Source organism: Petromyzon marinus, chromosome 52, assembly GCF_048934315.1.
Source record: "Petromyzon marinus isolate PM22_M1 ecotype Great Lakes invasive population chromosome 52, UKy_Petmar_22M1.pri1.0, whole genome shotgun sequence".
NCBI lineage: Eukaryota > Metazoa > Chordata > Hyperoartia > Petromyzontiformes > Petromyzontidae > Petromyzon > Petromyzon marinus.
Window position 1 is genome coordinate 7,763,043 of NC_133718.1, and position 19,195 is coordinate 7,782,237.

The window sequence follows — 19,195 nt, forward strand, 5'->3', positions numbered from 1 at the left end:
ATGAACATCACGTAAACTGTACAATACGTGACGATGAAGCGAGAAAGCAGTACGTTAATACGTCTCATAATGCGCACCCAGTAAACATGGAACGTCGAGGCCCACGTTGGTCCAACAGTTTCAACCGCGCGTGCCAACGTTGGCCCGATGTTGCTGCGTAAAATCTTGCTAATTCCACCCGTAAAACCGAAAGAGTAACGCTGGCGCTTCTCTTCGGCAGGGGTTGCATCTGGCGAGGGGCCGCTGCCCGAGAGCGAGCACGCGGTGCCACCCGGCGAGGAAGGCCTGCCGTCGGGGGAGGGGCCTAGCGACGTCCCGCCCGCTCCCCCCGGCCCCACGCTTCTGGGAGAGGGCCCGACCACCGAGGTGCCCGCTCGGCCGTCGTCCGAGCCCACGTCCGCGCCGGACGAGGCGTCGGGCGCCGGCGAATCGTACCCGGAGTGGGTGGCGCCGCCGTCGCTAACGCCGGGCGTCGAGTCCGTTCCGCCCGAGGAGGACGAGAGCGGAGAGCTCTACCCGGGCTCCGGGGAGGTCGTCCCGGTCGTCACGACCACCGCCGCCGCCGCCGGGACGGGGAAGGACGGAGACGGGGAAGGGGCGGAGCTCACGCCGGTGGCGTCGGGAGAAGAAGAGTTTGCGGAGTCTCTCGGGGAGACGGGCGTGATGAAGCAGGGCAGCGGCAGCACGGAGGGCTCCGTGTCGGGGGAGGACTGGGGCCTGGCGCAGAGCGGCCAGGAGAACGAGACCTTGGTGGAGGGCGCCCCATCGGTGGACGTCATTCCGTACGGAGAGGAGCATCTCGTTCCGGGGATTTCGGACGAGCACCCGTTGACCTCGGCCGAAGGCTCAACCACTGAGGCGTCATCCGAAATTGAAGTGGGCGTTGCCTCTGGAGAGGCCTCCACTGTGGGCGCGGTGCCTTCCGCTCTGCCGGAGATCCCGCCGGCGTTGGGTCCTGACGAGACGAGCGGCATCACCGTGGGGTCGACGCCAGATGAGCAGCAGCAGCAGCAGGAGGAGGTCGTCGCGATCGTTGCACCACCAGTCGAAGGACTTCTGGGTCAGCTCAACGAGAGCTCAGCCGAGGGTCCAGAATCTGGATCCACTCCCGTTCCGGATGTCCCAGAATTACTCATCCCCGACCACAGCGCCGTGGAGCCCGGGCCGTTCCTCACCCCAGCAGCACCCAGTCCCGAGGACGGCAGCGGCGTCGTTGTTTTCGCGACGGCGCCCCCCTCCGTTGCGTCCGGCCTCGTTCCGGAGACGACCGTTGCACCCCTCGGCGTGACGGAGGGCAGCATCGCCGAGGATCGCGACGGCGTTGTCGATGGAGCGGAGGACGCCGTGGTGACGACGGAGAGAGCGGTCGTGAAGCAGGAGCTGGTGCCGGAGGAGAGCTCTCCAGTGGTGGAGGAAGCAATCTCGGAGACTCTGAGAGGTTTGTGCAACCGCTGCCATTGTTGTTTCCGATCTCCGGTGCCTTTGGTGACGTATTTCATCAAGTATGAATTCGAATTATATATGAAATGGATTATGATTTAGATGATCAGAATTCTCCACCGCGGCCAAGAGAAGCAGCGCCTAATCCCCCTGAATGTGGCCGAGATCTCACCAGATCTCGGCAGCTAAGCATGTTAGATCCTGGATGGTGCTTGTTTGAGTGACCACCATGCGCTAGGCATTGTGGGCAGTGGAGGGCAACGCAGCAAAGTCTATTGCTATACGGCACTCCCCCTGACATTTACCAACCCGCACAGAGGCCCTCATCCAGCAGTGGACTGACAGAGGGCTACCCGTGTACATGTAAATGGTAAAGGCACTGCCCTGAAGTTAGTTGTTCACGCCACCGCTGGTGAAAGGACCACCGCTAAAGCGAGCCTCTCGAGAATATATTCGGCCTTCTCTTCCACGCTGTCCAGACGTCCTGGAAGACATGGCAGGACCCATCGTGAACCTGACCACGGGTGACCCGCCGATCGCCGCCGAACTGCTGTGCGCCCAATTGTATTTGGCTGGGAGAAATGTCCACGCGATAAGCCACTTCGTTGGGCTATCACTTTCGGCCAGGTCGCTTCTGATTAAAAAGAGGAGCTGTATTGCTCAGTGGGCCTTACCTGGTGAAATTACAAAAAAGTAAAATGGTACTGCTGACGTGCACCCGTGCACTATTAAACGACATGAGAAACTCGGGCAGTGTTTGTGCCTTCACCGTGTCTCATGAACTCCTTGCCACAGCCATGCAGGGCTCCTGCTCCGAGGTGCCGTGTCTGAACGGAGCCACATGCACGGACACGGACGGAGGACTCCACGTCTGCCACTGCGCGCTCGGCTACACGGGGGACACCTGCCAAATCGGTGCTTCCTCTCTCTTGAACTCAACACTCATGGTCCACCCTAAACCGCATCCATTCTTTACTCGGTTAGAAGTTAAGCTGTTTCCCGCCTTTTCCATGCATAGCGCCCTGAGAACGATTGTTTAAGGGCGCTTTATACACTTAGATTTGTTTTTAATAAGTTCATTTAGGGCCCCGCTATTGGACAGCACTGCCACTGGCTGAGCGGCTTCGATGGCTATGGCTTGCGTCAGGGCGTCAGGGCACGGAGCCAGACCTGCTGAGATTTGGCATTCAAAGCCAGGCAGCCGCTTATAGATTAAAACCCGGTGTTGGTCCCAGCCTATGATTGCACGCAAATCCCATCATGTAATCTGATTTGTATTTAATTGGCTCTGTCCACCCGTCCCCCTCTCCCCGTTCTGAGCTCCGAGATGTATAATTGTATCAGGAGTGAGTACATGCGGTTTGAGCAAGCTGGGGTTTTTTTTTTCCCCCAGAGCGCAGTGATGGAGCGCCACCTCGCGTGCGTTTTGCCGATGGGAAGGGCGTAAGGCGGAACCCGCTGCCCAGAGTGCACGCTGATCCAATCACAGACGCCCCACTGATTTCCATTGGCCCTGGCTGGCGCTCGCGCGGGACGTGACGGGTTGCAGGAGAGACGTCTGTGAATCGGATTGGTTGAGGTGGAACAATCGGTCACCCCCCCACCCGCTCCACCCCTCCCCCACCGCATTCAGCTGACATAACCCCTGACGGATTCTTTTTTGTGGAGTCACATCACAGACCCTGTGAGATGTCAATCACCCCAGTATATGTACGCATCGCTGGACGGTTGTGAACAATAAAACACAACGGCGGCTACATCGGAAAAAAGCCCACCGGCCGAGTGTTCGCAGGCAGAACCGATAGCTATAATGGGATTGGTGGGAGACGTACAGAGGCTTTGAATTATAATGTCAAGTCCACGATGACTTCTCGCTATGGGTTCATGGGATGCTTCCGAATGGATCGCCCTGCCGTCTGTGGTGCCATTGCGACATGCAGTAGAAAATAACATACATAAAGTGGTGTTGCGTTTCGCGCTTTGGACGTGTTTATAACGTGCATGGGGTATCGAGAAACACACCGGTCGGGTTTCCATTGGCGTAGCAGCGGGCCCGGACCCTTAGGTTCACTGCACCAGTTCTCCCCGCGGCTCGTCGGGCTAGCCATGGTTTAGCCGCCATCTGTAAACAACGCCACCTCGCACACCAGGGTGAACTTCGCATTGCCCTGCGGTTGCACGGTGGATGGTGTTAAACCCGAATATTGCGTCGCATTGCTGATTGTGCACGTGACAAAAACCGATCGAGGTGTGAGTTCAAAGACGAGGAGGGTTACAGCACGGGAGGGGCGGCTGCTCGGATTTTACTTCCCTCCGTGAGCTTCTGCTCCGCGCCTTTTTCTCCACGTGTCACGTCCACTGTCATCGCACCTCGTTCCACCGCTTCCCTCCCACCGCGCTCTCGGGTGCCACCCTCTCTGCTCCCTCTGCCCTGTACCGGAGGCATCTCCGTAAGCCCTTCAGACACCGTCTTCTTCGCCTCCCTCGCCTTCTCGAGAACGAGGAGCCCGTCGCGAAGGATCTGACCTCTTCAGTCCGCCTCCTTTCTCTTGGCCATCTCAGCGTTGTTCCTTGTCTTTTGACACCTTTTTCAAGCAATCCCCGTCTCTCTCTCTCGTCTCCCTTCCTCAGTGCCCATAAACAAACACATTGTTCGAGACTCACCGAAGAGGATCACTGGGCTTGATCTTCCACGAAGCCCATGATCCACCCTAAATCGTAGTTGCAAAAACCATGGGACATGCAGACGCCTGATGCACACCTCGGCGTGTCCAGTGGTGCGACCGTGGTCATCCAGAACAGACCGTAGTGCAACGTAGAACGACGCAATGCCACCGATCGATGACAAGTACGAAGAGAGACGTCACAGCGATGCACCGCGTGCTACCCCTGACGCGGTTGTCTGGGCTTGACCACCTGAATGTGAAATTGTAGTCGTTGCTCTGCATCTACGTCAGCAGCCGTACGAAAGAAGAAGCGTCCATGTCTCTCTCTCTCTGCATCACACGAGAGCCGCCGGGTCGTGGTCGAGTCGCCGTCGTTAACGCGTGCCGTGCGCCGGTGTTGCAGACATTGACGAGTGCCACTCCAGCCCGTGCCGGAACGGAGCCACGTGCGTGGACGGCATCCACTCCTTCTCCTGCCTGTGCCTGCCCAGCTACGGTGGCCCCTTGTGTGAGCTCGGTGAGTTTGCTCAGTCGCATCGTTTGGCCGCGGTGTCGGTTGGGCGGAGTGACCGATTTGTCAGTCTGATGTCCAAATGCATCATCAGAGACTGCATCGAATCTTCCATCAATAGCCACTTTCAGGAATGCCTTAGGTCCCAAATGTGGTCTTACACACACACGCAGATGCCAGACTATAAGACGCACCCTCCAACTTTGGCTCTCATATACAGGGGGAAAAGTGTCACTTATAATCCGGAGAATACGATAATAATAATCACGCCCATTATATATCCAGGAAAGCCTCAATGAGCCAAAAGACTTGTTTCCGGGGGTCCTGCATTGGATGTTGAGGGGGAGGGTAACCAGAATACAGTACCTGGAGAAACCCCACACATAAGAGGTGACACTGAAAGCTCCGCACAGATAGATTAAATCATTCATTGTTGTACCCCCATAATCATGTGCTAGCCTCACAGCAGAAGCAAGCAACGCCTGCTTTTTCCAGTGTCCCATCGAAGCACGCTCAACCCTCACGTGCATTCAGGGTGATTACTCATTTTTACAAACAACGGGGAGGGGAGGGCGGGATTATTATTTTTGACCGTGACTGGAAATGTTGAAACAATTAAATCGACTGCCTCCCTTTAGACGTGTGCACACCTGTCAACCCACACGGTTTACCCCGTATTCTTGTACAGGGACATTGAGTTCTCAGGTCCATACGGCGGACAGCCCGTTTCGATACGGGCTTTGTAGGATGAACGCTGAGATTTATGAGGGCACGGGGTGACCAACACAAGGTCTTAATTGGTCTGTAATGAGTCAGGCACTGAAAAGTGTTTGACGGGCATGCGCGTGCGGTCGCGTGCCACCATCTCTGACCACCTCTTTGTCCCCTTCTCAACCCCCTCCTGCCGCCGCCTGCATCGCCGACAACCACCACACCCCGGGGTCTTGCTCGTCGTGCAGACACGCAGCAGTGCGAGGTCGGGTGGCAGAAGTTCCAGGGCCACTGCTACAACTTCTTCCCGCAGCGGCGCAACTGGGAGGACGCGGAGCGCGACTGCCGACTGCACGGCTCTCACCTCGCCAGCATCCTGTCGTCCGAAGAGCAGCGCTTCATAAACCGTGAGGCCCTTTTGTTGAGCTCCACTACAAAATGCATGCACGCGCGCCTCTGCGCGTACGAGCGTGCGGGAATTGAACTCGGGTCGCCGGGATTGTGTGGGGGGAGGGGAGGGGGCACTAACCTCTCCACCCACTGCGTCGCGTGTGACCAGACTGGTCTTGATTATACAACTGTTGTGGTTCCCTGCATTACAAAATCGCAAATTGCGTTCAAATTTAGCTTGTTACCGCTCGTCAAAGTGCGTCTCCTCGTGACACTAGTTGTCCTCGCTGGACGGCCTTCAGAAAAGCGATGGAAATTCCGCTACGAAGCCGACGACCTGAGTTTGATTCCCGCTCGCGGACAAATATGTGAACCGGTCCTGGGCCTCCCCCAGGTCGACTCAACCTCAAATGAGCACGCGGTGCGATGTGTTAGCAAACAGACAACAACCGCCATTCGCCACTAAGGGGCGGTGACGTCACCACGACGCTTGTGCCAGGCTACGTGCACCTTGAGGCCACGTGAAGTGTCTAAAACAGACACACACTCGTGCACACGCGTGCATGTCGCTGTTTCCGCCTGTCGCCGTGTCGAGACAGGGATGGCCCAGGACTACCAGTGGATCGGTCTGAACGACAAGATGTTTGAACATGACTTCCGGTGGAGCGACGGACACACCCTGGTGGGTACAGCCATTTCAGTACAACATCACGCATAAATTTCGATTTAAAGCTTTCGTGACTGCAATGATTCATCTTCTTTGGTTCTTTCGGTAAAGTCACGTAGAATGAGAATAAAACAATAAATTGATAAAATAAAATAACACAATAATATTCTCACGACGTTTCGGCCACAACACAAGCGGCCTTCATCAGGTGAAGGGACGAGACTGTCTGGTAGGACAGCGCTGGAGTGAAAGAGCCACGCTCAGATCACGACCTTTAAGCTGTGTGAGAGGAACAAAGCGCCTTGACAAAGGAATTAGCATATAATTTAGCAATGGCTGACTGGTCACAGAAATAGTTATGTTAAAAGTTAAAGCATACACATCCGCAGAGGCACCCCTTGACAATGGAATTAACATAGAATTTAGCATTGAAATAGCTAAGTTAAAGCATACACATACATCACGCATCTGACCGTCACCTATCCGCCCCGACCATTAAACTGGTGCAGTATTTGCGCACGGTGCCGTGGGCGGTATTGATATCAATTCTACATCCTTTACATTTTGTGTGAGATTGTGTCACTGACAACGGCGCTCACCTGACGTGGTGGACACCACGTGACACGGATGATCAGGAAGTAAAAACAAACTCTCTGGTTGGTGCTCAACGGGCCTGGTGAGAGGCGGCGAGATGGAAGTGATTGGAGGAGAAATACAAAATGGAAAGAGCGGGAAATGGAGGCTGATTGACAGGGAGGTCGGTTGGGATGCCTGAGAGAAAGTGGGAAGGTGATTGGCCGGAGGGAAAGTGGGTCAAGGAACGTTCGAGAAAGCGGCACGAGGGATACATAAGTGGGGGGAGACGTGAAAGCTCGAGACGCTTGGAGCGAAGGGAATAGTGGAAGAGCCGTGTATCTCCTGCCTAAGGAAATAAAGACTCCGATTTGTTGAAGCCCGCCGTGTCGGATGTCACTCCGCATTCTTCTAACCCGGCTAGCTAGGATCATAACGTGGGTCGCTAACAGTACACGACGGTGTCACAGTGGAATTTACACGATGTTATTCAAAGGATAGTGGGCCAATTGATACATATCTCGATTATTGTTTAATTTGAAGGGGAAAAAAATCACTTACAGCCGAGTGCTGTGTACACCAATACCAACACCCGCGCCTTTCGCCACTCTGTGACGGCGACGTCACCACTGCACCTGTGCCAGGCCAGGTGCACTTTGAGGCCACGTAGAGTGTCGAAGGCTCGCTGACAGGAGGTCATGGGACAGACCCAGCAGGTGCCATGGGTTGACTGAGTGAGGTGACTGGTAGATGCACCAGCTGTACCCCCTACTGTGCCAACTTGCTGCATAATTGCCGCCCGGTGCTCCGTTCGTTGTTGTGAGGATCGCTCCTCTGCCTTCAGTTGCATGGAGATGCGATGTGATGTGAGGTGCTTTGACTTGCTGAGGAATTTAAGTCAGGTGCCCCTATGAATGCAAATTCATCATCCTAACCCATCATCCTAACCCCCCCCCCCACTACCATCCCTGTAAATTCAACAATTGTATTGAAAACGCATTTCGCAGCAATACGAAAACTGGAGGCCAGCTCAACCCGACAGCTTCTTCTTTGATGGCGAGGACTGCGTGGTGATGATCTGGCACGAGAACGGCCAGTGGAACGACGTCCCCTGCAACTACTACCTCCCCTACACGTGCAAGCGCGGAGCAGGTGAGAGTTCAAATCCAGAACGTGGTGGACCTTTATCCCTTGCCTCCAACGCAAAACCTTTTCCACTTTTGTGCATGAGAAGTATTACAATGCCACTTACATCTCTTAACGAATCATTGTATGTATGCGTGCGCGTGTCTCCGTGTGGAGCAGTGGTGCAGCAGCTAGCCTACTCCATTACAAACCTGTTTGATTCCTGTAGCTACGAACCGTTGAAACCGGAGTTTCATTCCCGCTCTCGGCAATTTAACGCCGTGCGTGTTGCGCGTGTGCGTGCGCGCGTGCCACCATGGCAGTGTCGTGCGGGCCTCCGCCCATCGTGGAGAACGCCATGACATTCGGGCGACTCAAAAGCCGCTACGAGATCAACGCCATCGTCCGCTACCACTGCCGCGAGGGCTTCATCCAGAGGCACTTCCCCGTCATCCGGTGCCAGCCAGACGGGAAGTGGGTTGAGCCGCGCATTACCTGCATCAACCGTGAGTCTTGGGTGAACCTCGCTCGGAGACGCAAGCTCGATTCTCTCTCTCTGAAATATACTCTGAACTCCTTTTTATTTTACCGGGTAAGGGCCCACTGGGCTGCGTAGCTTTTTTTCTCAGAAGCGACCTGGCCACGAATTATAGCTCAACGGAGTGGCTGATCGTGTGTAAATTTATAGCAGCTCTTAAACGCATGTTTGTGAATGTGGAGGGAAAAACCAGGGGACCCGGAGAAAAATCTTCTCGGCCACGGCAAGAACACACAAACTCCAAAGCTCATTAATACAATTACTGTGTTCCACGGACTAAGATGCACTTTTCCCATGTATTATAAGGCAAACAAATGCGTTGTGTCTTATAATCTGAAGAATGCATGTCTTCCAGAAGTTCAATTAATGTATTAAGTTGGGCAAGAACCTTTAACAACAAAAATGTTTAAACTTTCAATCTAATTAAGACGTGTTTTAATCTCCCAGAAGGACAGAAAAAGATGGAGAGAGGCCATCGTAGCCTTTTGTCCTATAGGGGATGAAGAGGAGTAAGTAAGTTTAATCTGCCAGAACACATCTGGCTCAGGCCCCTTTAATAATGTCATCCACCACTTAAAGCACCGTACAGAGGTGCGGAGAAAGTATGTACGTTGAACTTCTGTCGCACCGTACGTAGCCAACCGTGCTGATTGGAGGCACTGTGACACAGCTGACTGTGCACGTGACACAAATGAAACCTCGCCCACTACTTCCAGTCCCACGGTACACAGTGGGAGGAGATGTGAAACTTTTAATTCCAAACATTTCCATGTTATTGGATTTGTAGAGTTATCGAACAAGATAATCAGTAATCAATTCCTTAAATGATTGGATGCACCAGCTCTGATTTGAACACTATATTTAAATGTGTACAGTGCTTTAACAAGTCACTTGAATGCAATTTGTCAGAATGTCTTTGCATATTAATCTTTCTTTTGTTTGCTTTTACAGCCGGAACATACAATCGGATTCCACAAAGATATTCCCTCCAGTGAACCCCACTGAAGACTCCGCACATTCCCACGGTGCCCACCCAGGAACGATCCGAACGTCGTACACCACGTATAGCCCTTGAGCCGTTGGCCCAAAAATGGCTCATTGGTACCACCTAGGGTGGCAAATGCTACCAATGATTATTTTAAAGAATTTTAACATTACGTCACGAACATGTCTGATAGCAAGGTCACCGTGCTAGTTGTTTTTTTTTAACGAAAAAGGTCATCGAAGAAGGTCACCGTGTTGAATATGATGGAGAATATTGTTTCAGAAGGAAAACAACTGAATGTGAAATGAATCGTCGACGGAATATGAACATGAATACGAAGTGTGTCTATAGAACAGAGAGTATGTGCGCTAAGCTTTCTGCCCATGGTGGATACTGGTAGCCTTGCCACCCCATTTGGTACCAACCAATCCCCTTTGAGCATCTACAATACACTGCCCAACTACAACAATTGTAGAGTGACGTACTTTTTACATTGTTGACGTTCTACGCTCTACTCCTCCCACACCCCCATCCTACTTTAGCCTCATTATTTTTATCATGCTCTTGGCCAAAGCTGAATTTTAAGTGTTTAATTCAGGGATGAATACGTAGAATAACGGTCAGCTGGCAAATTCTGTGGCTAGAAAGAGGGCAGAACGATGTTTCGTCACCCCCATCTGAAAAAATGGTTCGCTCCGTAGCACAATCCCTGTAAACGCATGCTTGCTTAGTTTGGACTGCGGGTCGGTCTGTTGTTTTATAGGGGTGGCTTAGTTGTTGTGCCCTCACCGTTCAGATTTGCTTGGGGAAGTGAACGGCACGGTCGTCAGAACACTTGGGCAGCAAACGATGGGCAAAGCAGCCACGTATTGCTTTTCTTGGTATTATTTGGAAACCAAACTAAATTATTTGGTTCGGGTTTTCTGGATCCAGAAGGCAATTATAGCAATAAATTCTAACATGGAGGCCAGTGTGTGTGTACCCACAACTAAACAAAACGGTCTCTTTGTACTTCAAGCATTCAAGTACAGTATAATTGTTTCGTATAATACAGTATATTACTGTTATAAACAAATTACGTGTTATTTAGCGACCTGCAATATTGAATAACGTATTTAATTTGCAGCTGGGTGTAAAGGGCATGCGACCTAATTATTTGTTTCTATGCGGGACCATCGCGCTCTTCTGCGATTCAAAACCAGGCAATGCCCTCGTCGTTTTTGGTCTCAGAATTGGGCCCTCACTCGACGCGACGAACGTATGCAACCCGTTACGTTCGTCCGTCCGATGCGTTCACCTCTTCGACGCGCCGCGATGAGGGATCCACGCTGCCAGACCTGGTAAAAGCTACCCACGTTGTTCTGATGCTTCACCAGACCAGTGTGTGTAAGTCTGCCTCTAGTCCACCTAGTGTCTGTGTCACTGATTACCAGCATCCTCAAGGGCGATTGTTAAGTCTGGTGGCACGCTGTCGCTCCGGCTTCAGGTGGTGGCAAACTACGCTATGTGTTTTTTGTTTTGTTTCTTGTTTTAAGCAAAGCAAGCTCGTGGTTTAGTTGATCAGCGTGATAATTGGTTTGTGATAGTGACGCGTGACAATAACAAATCACACCGGCGTTTGGGCGATCACCATTACCTTCCACCTGGCAGACTGCATGATTTTTTTTTTAAATATGGCTCCATCTGACGGAGGACGCTCTGACAAGGCCACCTTTCCCGTTCGCAGTATTAAAGTCGAACTGTTTGCTCGAAACTGGCAGACCCAGGAGGTTAGGGCCTATTCTTTGTTTTGAACCTGGAGCAATAGGTTAGCTCTTGAACCTCATCTCCATGACCAACTTTCTGGTGGACTGGCTCTATCCTTGTGGCTCTCCATGATCTCGTGAAGTGGTCCCGTGATATCATCATTATTATTAGGCTGGCCCTAGTCCACCAGGTCTCATTTAAGATATAAATCCGGACAGCATCAATATGCTGATGACATTTGCTTACGAAGTTCAGCATATGTGTCAACAAGGAGAGGCCGAATTATAACACTTGCTTTGTTTTGAGAGCGTAATTTAGTCAACATTGTTCGTTATAAACAGGCACAAATATTAAAAAGTATTGTTTTTTTTAAACACAATACTTTCTGACGCACACGCCCACTCATCCTTCCTATCCCATAAACTAGGCGAGTGCTGCACAGCAACATTGTGGCATCCTTGGGTGAGTGACTATACCACGTGAGATGGGGAAAGGCAAAAAGCAGAGCTGTCAAGTTGGGAGACGGCAAAGCCTATGCCTGGCCAGCAGTGGGTGTGAGATTGATTAGCGGCGGTGTGAGATACGGGTTTGCGGGGGGGGGTTGTATTATCAAGGAGTGGGGGGAAATTGGAGCTGTTATCGCATTTGCAGGCTGTACCGTTACGCCGTTTACTATGAACCGGTCAAGGCTTCCCAGAGGTTCCTGGAGGCATGCAAACAAGCCTGATGTGAGGCCCTCATTCGTACAAGGCCCAGTGCAAACGGCTCCTTTTACCCCCTCACCCCCACACCTTTCTGGACAGGTCTGGTATGGCCTGCAGCGTAGTAAGAAACAGAACAATTGCGTGAGACTTGCGAGCTCTGGAAAGGAATGGTGCCTGGGGCACGTCGTTCGTTGGGATGCCACGCACTGCTGGGCTGGAGCTAATCCGGCTCAAAGCCACAACGCGCAGATAGCCTAACCACAGCGAGTTTTGTTTCATGGAGATGTAGGATTTGCTGCCTTACTCAGGCGATGTTTTGGGCACGATTGACATCTTTGTGATCCATGAGGAATGCAGACCGTGACCCTGGCAACTGACGTGGATTACAAACTTCGGCGAACACTCGTTTTGTGACGGCGCTACTGAAAGAATATCCAATCCACGAGATGACTGGGTTGGCTCAGATATTTGTGTCAGTCATTTTGAAGATTCCAGGCCAGTCATTCAGAGTAGCATGGAATGTGTGTCCTAAAGGAGATTTTTACCGATAGATTTGTCCATCACCATCTGGCAGGGTGTAAGCAATGTGAGGTGAGTGGAGGCAATCAAATGCACAGCTAAAGAAAATATCGACGATTGGAGGGTTAGATACATTCATGGAACAGACACATTTGAGGTGGCTCTAAAGTATATCATCCCAGACATCTTCCAGTGTGTCACTTAGCTGTTGGTAGACTTTGCATTTTGATGGAGCAACGCTTCTGTTTGCAGCCAATGATCATGCCCTGGAATTGTATCAAATAGCCAGTGTGTTGAATGTGCGACTAGAGCAATCGGAAATTGGAGAGAAACCCAGCTTTGTGCATCATTCTTATCTCTATTCAACGGTGAGCAACCAATCTTGCCAATATCATGTCATTTGCCAGAGCTTCATGGCGCACGCCCTTCACTGCAGCAGCAGCAGCAGCAGGTGGCAATAATAGAATTTTATATCAATTTGCTGATCGGAGCAACCGTGCACATTGAATACCATTGCTGTAAAGCCAGGTCAGTTGCATGCAAACCAACAATGTATATGCAACCGGTTTCGAGCAATTGCACTGCCGGTTGCCTGATGTAGAGATAGACTCTACTTTTAGAGCATCTGCTCAATGATTTAGGACGCTTACTCGGACCACCATTGCAAGACCCCCCTCCCCCATTCTTGCATCGTTGCGTTGGTTCTCCATCTCTTAAACGAGCGGTTATTTAAGATCACGCTGCTCATATTCAAGGCCTAGTGAGGGCTGGCTCCGCTGTATATTCACGAGCCAATTCAACCACAATGCCCTGGCAGGGTCCATAAGATCCGCCGATGCTGCCCTCCCATGTTACACCTCGATATCGGTTACATTCTTGGGGTGATTGGGAATTTACCGTGGTGGTCCCCCAGCCCCCTTCCCCGGTTGTACATCTCCCGACCGTTGGAGATCAGGCTCCGGGGCAATGCTGACAGTTTTAAATCTCGACTAACAACCTATCTTTTTAAATAATAATAAGGTTTCTTCTTCATTAGTTTTCTTCCCGTTTGGCTCGTATTCTGCCAGCCGCCTCTTTCTTCGTGACACCTTGAGACTTTGCGAAAGGCGCATGACAAGTGCAAATTCTTATTTCTGCAGCGATGTATTTCATCGCGCGCACGCCCGCGAATTACTCGCTCCGATGTGGACAAAGCAGTTGCAGGAGACTACGTTGCTTTACCAAGAGCGACATGGTTGTGAAACGGATCCGCCCGCCGTGCGCCTGGCTTCAAGCTGTGTTTGCTGATGTTGGAGACCATGCCATCGTTGAGACTGTCCCTTTGTGTAGGTGTGCGGCAGTCTGGTGGCTTTTGAGAGCAAGGCAGAAACGCTGTACAGACTTACATATTATTAACACAGTAACAGCTCACGGCAATTAACTGGTGACACGAAGAGCGTGGGAAGTCGTGTCTTACAAATCATCGGAATAGTCTGAGGTTGACGTCTTAACTTCGTGTCCTATTTTCAAAAATCTCTTGACTGGCATTGATATGTATACATGTTTTAGTAATATATTTCTTGATGCAAATACGTCGAAAAAAGCATCGCCTCAGCTACAGCATGTTACGGGAATGCTGCCATCACATAAATATGGTTTCCATTAGCAGGCTTGTCATCAGGAACACAGTTAAATATTTTGATCAGCGTTGCCACATCTAGAATGTTTGGTACTGTTGTTTTTTTTTTCATTTAGTAATGTCAAAGTCTTTCAACTCTGACGTTCTCACACACAAGTAAATTGTCCAGTTTTTTTTTTTTTACCAGACCCAACCTTACACTCTTAGGCAAACCAAACTTGTGAAGAAGACTTCGATCGATAGGATGAAGTGACATCCTGACCCACCAGTGAAAATCCCAATTGGTGGGTGGGGGTACATGATTGGCTGTTTGCTGAGTTGTGTTATTGGTCAATAAATTATTGAAAGGCCCATATTTTAAGTTTAAAAACTAGTTACTGAATTCGGTTTGTTCACACGTATCGCACATTTTCTATCCGTTGGGCTTGCAAGGTTTTATGGGTTGTTTTTCCATAGTCATGTCCAATTGCAATATATATACAGCATGTCATTTTTACAATGTTGTCATTTGAAAATGGCAGGATCGTTTGTTGTGGTTGACTTTGAAAGAATGGAGTCGAATTTGATTGTTTTGTGTCGTTCACAATAAACCCTACCGTGAATATGCACATCAACCAAATGATCAGCGGCAACGCTTACAGTCCCATCGACCGAGCCAATGATGAAGAACGTTCTGGTTAGGGAGCCTTAATTTGTCTCACAGACTTGACCAATATAATTGAATGGCTATCGACAGAGACCGAGCTTCAGTTAATCACACTATGGTCGCTAGTGGCTGCTGTAATTAGAGAAAACTCGACCACGTTTTTGTTTATGCAGTATTTTCAAAAAAACTGACGTCGGAGGCTATGAGAGCCATGGAGTTGACATTGGTAATATCGAAGTTTGTGGAGGCGATTCCGAAACTTTCTTTTTTACAAGAAGCCAAACTCGCAACAAATGCATTGACATGTAGCTGTTGGTAGCTTGTTTGCAAATTTGTTGACAAAGCTGTGACTTTGTTCTTTACCGTTCTGCAAATGTTACCTTCTTGCTTCTTGCAAACGCTTGAAATGACCACGAAACCGATCGCTGCGATAGAAAAATAAAAAATGTAAAAATAAAAATAGCAAAAGCGAAAAAAATTACAAAAAATTACGACAAACTCAAAAACGCAACGATTAAAATGAAGATGGAAATAGGTACGAACGTTACATAAATTGTTTTCATTTTTAGCTTTAGGGGCCATCCATTTACTAGGTACGTATAAATCTGTCAAAACTTGATCCCTCCCTGTACGCACGTGTATTTTTACACCCTCCACCTGCGTAAGTACGCTTGACGCACCTCCACCCCTGAGTCCTATAGAACGGCCGATATTTAATCCACGCAGAAACGATCAAGGATTAATAATATTAACATGTTTAAGCAAACAGATAGTCCACCGGGGGACTATCTAACTCATTTGAAGGCCAATGTAGACAAATTATTATCGAGGCCCCCCCCCCCCCCCCGTTTGCTATGCGTACGAACATTGTCAGTAGACCCCTACCATACGCAAGCATACGCATTTGGGTTAACCCCTTCATCCCTTCATGCGTACGTACTAAATGCATGGCCCCTTACTCTATGTAACAAGCTGAACCCATGAACTTTTGTCAAGTGATATTGTTGTCCTCCTCCCATCCCCGTCCTGCTCCAAAATCCTCGGCCCCTATTTCGCGACTCTCCTCCACCACCGCCACCCTATTTATCCACACCTCACAGGATTTCCTCGACCCCCCCAAAAAAAACAAAATCTCTGTCCCCCAATCGCCGCACGCACCGCTGCAAACGTGTTTTGTGTTCTTCCACAAACACATTTTTTTGTCCCCTGGAAATGAACGAAAGAGACGACATCGTGCACAGCCAGGCTATTGATAAAGTCGACACAAAGTGACCGTTGGGATGACGGTGTAAGGATTCCTTGCGGCGTTTTGAAAGTTATATAGCTTGTGATTTGGGCACACACGCCGCCAACCTTAGCGTATTGTTTCATAGGTGCGGTCTTCCAATCTCGGAAGTTCCAGAGGCATGAAGGTCGTGGTTGTGAGTTCCTTTTGTATTTGGCCATAAGTCCCAACTGGGTGGTGAGATTTTGTAAAATGAATGCTTTAAGAGCCATTGCAGATTGGGGTTTTAGTGAGCACTGCTCTCTTAGCAACTTTGCAACAGTATAATACAGTGCTATTGTAATATTTAGTAGTAATTGGCGTTTCATCGGCAACATCTGTACTGAAATTTTCGTTCTACCCTCAACGTTTGAGGTTTGTTATGATTTATTATGGAAGGTCAAAGGATATTTAACATTTAAATGTTTAAATTCAACCGTTTGGTCATGCATGTAAGCCATTATTTACATGGGTCCTGCGATTACAACACCTGTACACGTATGATCGCCAGGTAGCTGATAGGATGTCCTATTAAATATTATTGACTGATGGTCACTTAAGTGATCACGCGTAAGGAATGACTCCGTATGAAATTTGCATTCGATCTGAATCCTCCACAAGGGGGTGGCTTGTCCCGAGCATTCTCTTTGAAAACGTTACAGGACTCCTGCATAGAATGCACGCGTGAATAACTCCTGAATACAACCACCAATGTTGACTAGAAGGCAATACTAAGCGTTCACTATTACGCCGTGCAGTGTATAATTAATAGTTGTAAGTGAAATATAATTGCCAAAAAACGAAGCACATATACATACCGCGATGTTTGTATGCATGCATACAACATGAGGAATACTTCTTTTTTTAAGATGACCATTCAAATGTTCTGTGAAGATTCCAGATTAAATGTGTTAATAAAACTGTCCTGTGCATGCTAGCAGGTTATTTGAAAACTATAACCGTATTGTTGATGCACAGTGATGTATGTATATAAACACCAATGACACTAAAAAAGTAATCTACCCATACATGGACTCACCCACGCATATCTATATAAAGGTATTTACTATATATTCACTATACAGTATTCATCATTCACATCTCATATCCCACTACAATAATATTTGGTTTGTTAATTAAGGCTCATCCCATGAGGTTCCTCTTTCATCTCCACAAGGCACCTGTGCTGTCGACATCCGGTCAAGTGGAGAGCGTCATTAGAAATCCTGGCAATACCCCCCCTCCCATGTATAACATAGCGCTCCGCGAATAAAGCTGCCTAGAGTCTTCATTAAAAAAAAATGTCTTTACGGATGTCCGTTTTTGGAGTTCCGTCACGAGTAGGTTAAAGTCACTGTTGTAAAACTGCCAATATCTTTTATTCTATACATAGCAACATAAGTCTTGAGAATTCTAAAGTGAACAGCTCTGGTGTCACGAGGTGATGCTATATTTAAATTGAGAAGCCCTACAACAGCACTTGTGTCATCTTGCCCGAAACATGTTCAAGTCTATTACTTTCTTAGCGTCCCTCATTTGTGTATACGAGAAAGAAAACCACGACAATTATAACTCCAGTTTGCTAGAGTGTGCATGGTCATTCGTACTGTAATCCAACTCTCCTGTTAAAAAGGCTCTGGAATTTGTAAGCCAAGGAGCTAATGTCATCAAGTTGAACAGTGTCCTCAAGAGGAATGTTGTTGCTCACCAAGATATTATTATGTTTATTGTTAGTATTAAAACCAACGTTCTGACTTCAATAAGCTATAACGATGGTTACACGGCAGAGCTGTCCCACAATTCGTGGACTGTGAATATAGCACTACGTGCGTTGGTGAGAATTATTATGCTGAAAGCAATGAAGACCGATTCGAGTAAAGGTGGTCACATAATTTGTAACGTCTGCATGTGTTCAAGTCTGTCTGTACAACTACCGTACTGATATCAAAGCTTTAGACTTAGTTTAGGCAACTAGCATCAGATAAGTGGGGGTTCTGAAGTGGATATTTAACTCAGCAATTATCAACGGTCTATCCCACAATGCCAGAGAGCAAAACAAACTCGTGCTGTGGTTCAAACCATTTATGGGAAATAGGAGGTGAATACGGTTTCAGCCTTTCCAGACGGATTCTAGATTATTTGTTTTGTTTATTATTACTTTATTTAAGAAGTCTCTTCAATGCTCTTGTAACTAATATGTTAATAAGCAAAAAAAAACAAGTCTGGGAATGTTGTTGTGGTTAAACAAGGTTTTTTTTGTGTTTCGCGCGCTAGTCGTCTAATTGCTTTTTCTTTTGCCTTTGTTTTCTCACCATTTGCGCATGAGAAAACATTTTAAACTGTACAACTTCAACGAATAAAATGGCAATAATCTGACACTTTTTTATTATTATTAAAAGTTACCAATATTGTGCGTACTGTTGTGTGCTAGCAGGGCTATTATGCTTTGCTGTGTTAAGAAGTTATGGAAACTTAATTTCATTCCTTCCTCGCCAGTGTTCCAAATAGCGAGAGACTTTAAATCGCTCTGTTGTTTTATTTTATGTTGGGCACGAAACATTGTGAGTGGTCTTCATTGTATGGAATATTTTGCAAAGTCATTAAAAAAGTCACACTTCAGATATCCGCGTGTCACACTTGAATCCACGCGTTGTGTGTTTGAGGTGTCAACGGTTACGTGATTGAGTGTAATGTTTATTAATAAGTGATGATAATAATTTGTCGATCCACTTCTGGATGAAGACCTGCCCACACCGTGTCGGTCATTGGGGTTGTTTAATTATATTTCACCGCTGGTATCAAAGAGGGTTTGGTGAAAAAAAGTGGCTCGGAATACATAAATATTATTTGGTTATTTCGGTAAAGTCACGTAGACAGAAACAATATTGTACATTCTTGATTTTTAGTATTAAATTGTAAATATTAAATGGGCATGTTTAGTTGTAAAGTTTAAGTTTAATTCCGTATAATTTAATTTAAATTTTATTTTCACCTATTTAATTTATTTCAGTATGCTGGACATCCACTTCTAGGGTCCACCTTAAATTAGTCTGGATTCTACAGATATATTCTATTATTCTTATTACATATAT

At 48.3% G+C, this 19,195-nt stretch overlaps 1 protein-coding gene across 3 annotated transcripts in view; it reads left to right on the forward strand.

The window, feature by feature from the left end:
• LOC116953469 (uncharacterized) overlaps nt 1–18,722 on the forward strand; it is a 72,726-nt gene extending 54,004 nt beyond the window's left edge. For all 3 annotated transcript variants that reach the window (XM_032973696.2, XM_032973695.2, XM_032973693.2), the window contains 8 exons: nt 221–1,438; nt 2,236–2,355; nt 4,510–4,623; nt 5,577–5,735; nt 6,318–6,400; nt 7,966–8,110; nt 8,407–8,589; nt 9,573–18,722. In XM_032973696.2, coding sequence (XP_032829587.2) covers nt 221–1,438; nt 2,236–2,355; nt 4,510–4,623; nt 5,577–5,735; nt 6,318–6,400; nt 7,966–8,110; nt 8,407–8,589; nt 9,573–9,616 — 2,066 coding nt within the window. In that variant the 3' untranslated portion in view covers nt 9,617–18,722. The remainder of the gene's footprint in view (nt 1–220; nt 1,439–2,235; nt 2,356–4,509; nt 4,624–5,576; nt 5,736–6,317; nt 6,401–7,965; nt 8,111–8,406; nt 8,590–9,572) is intronic.
• The last annotated feature ends 473 nt before the right edge of the window (nt 18,723–19,195 follow it).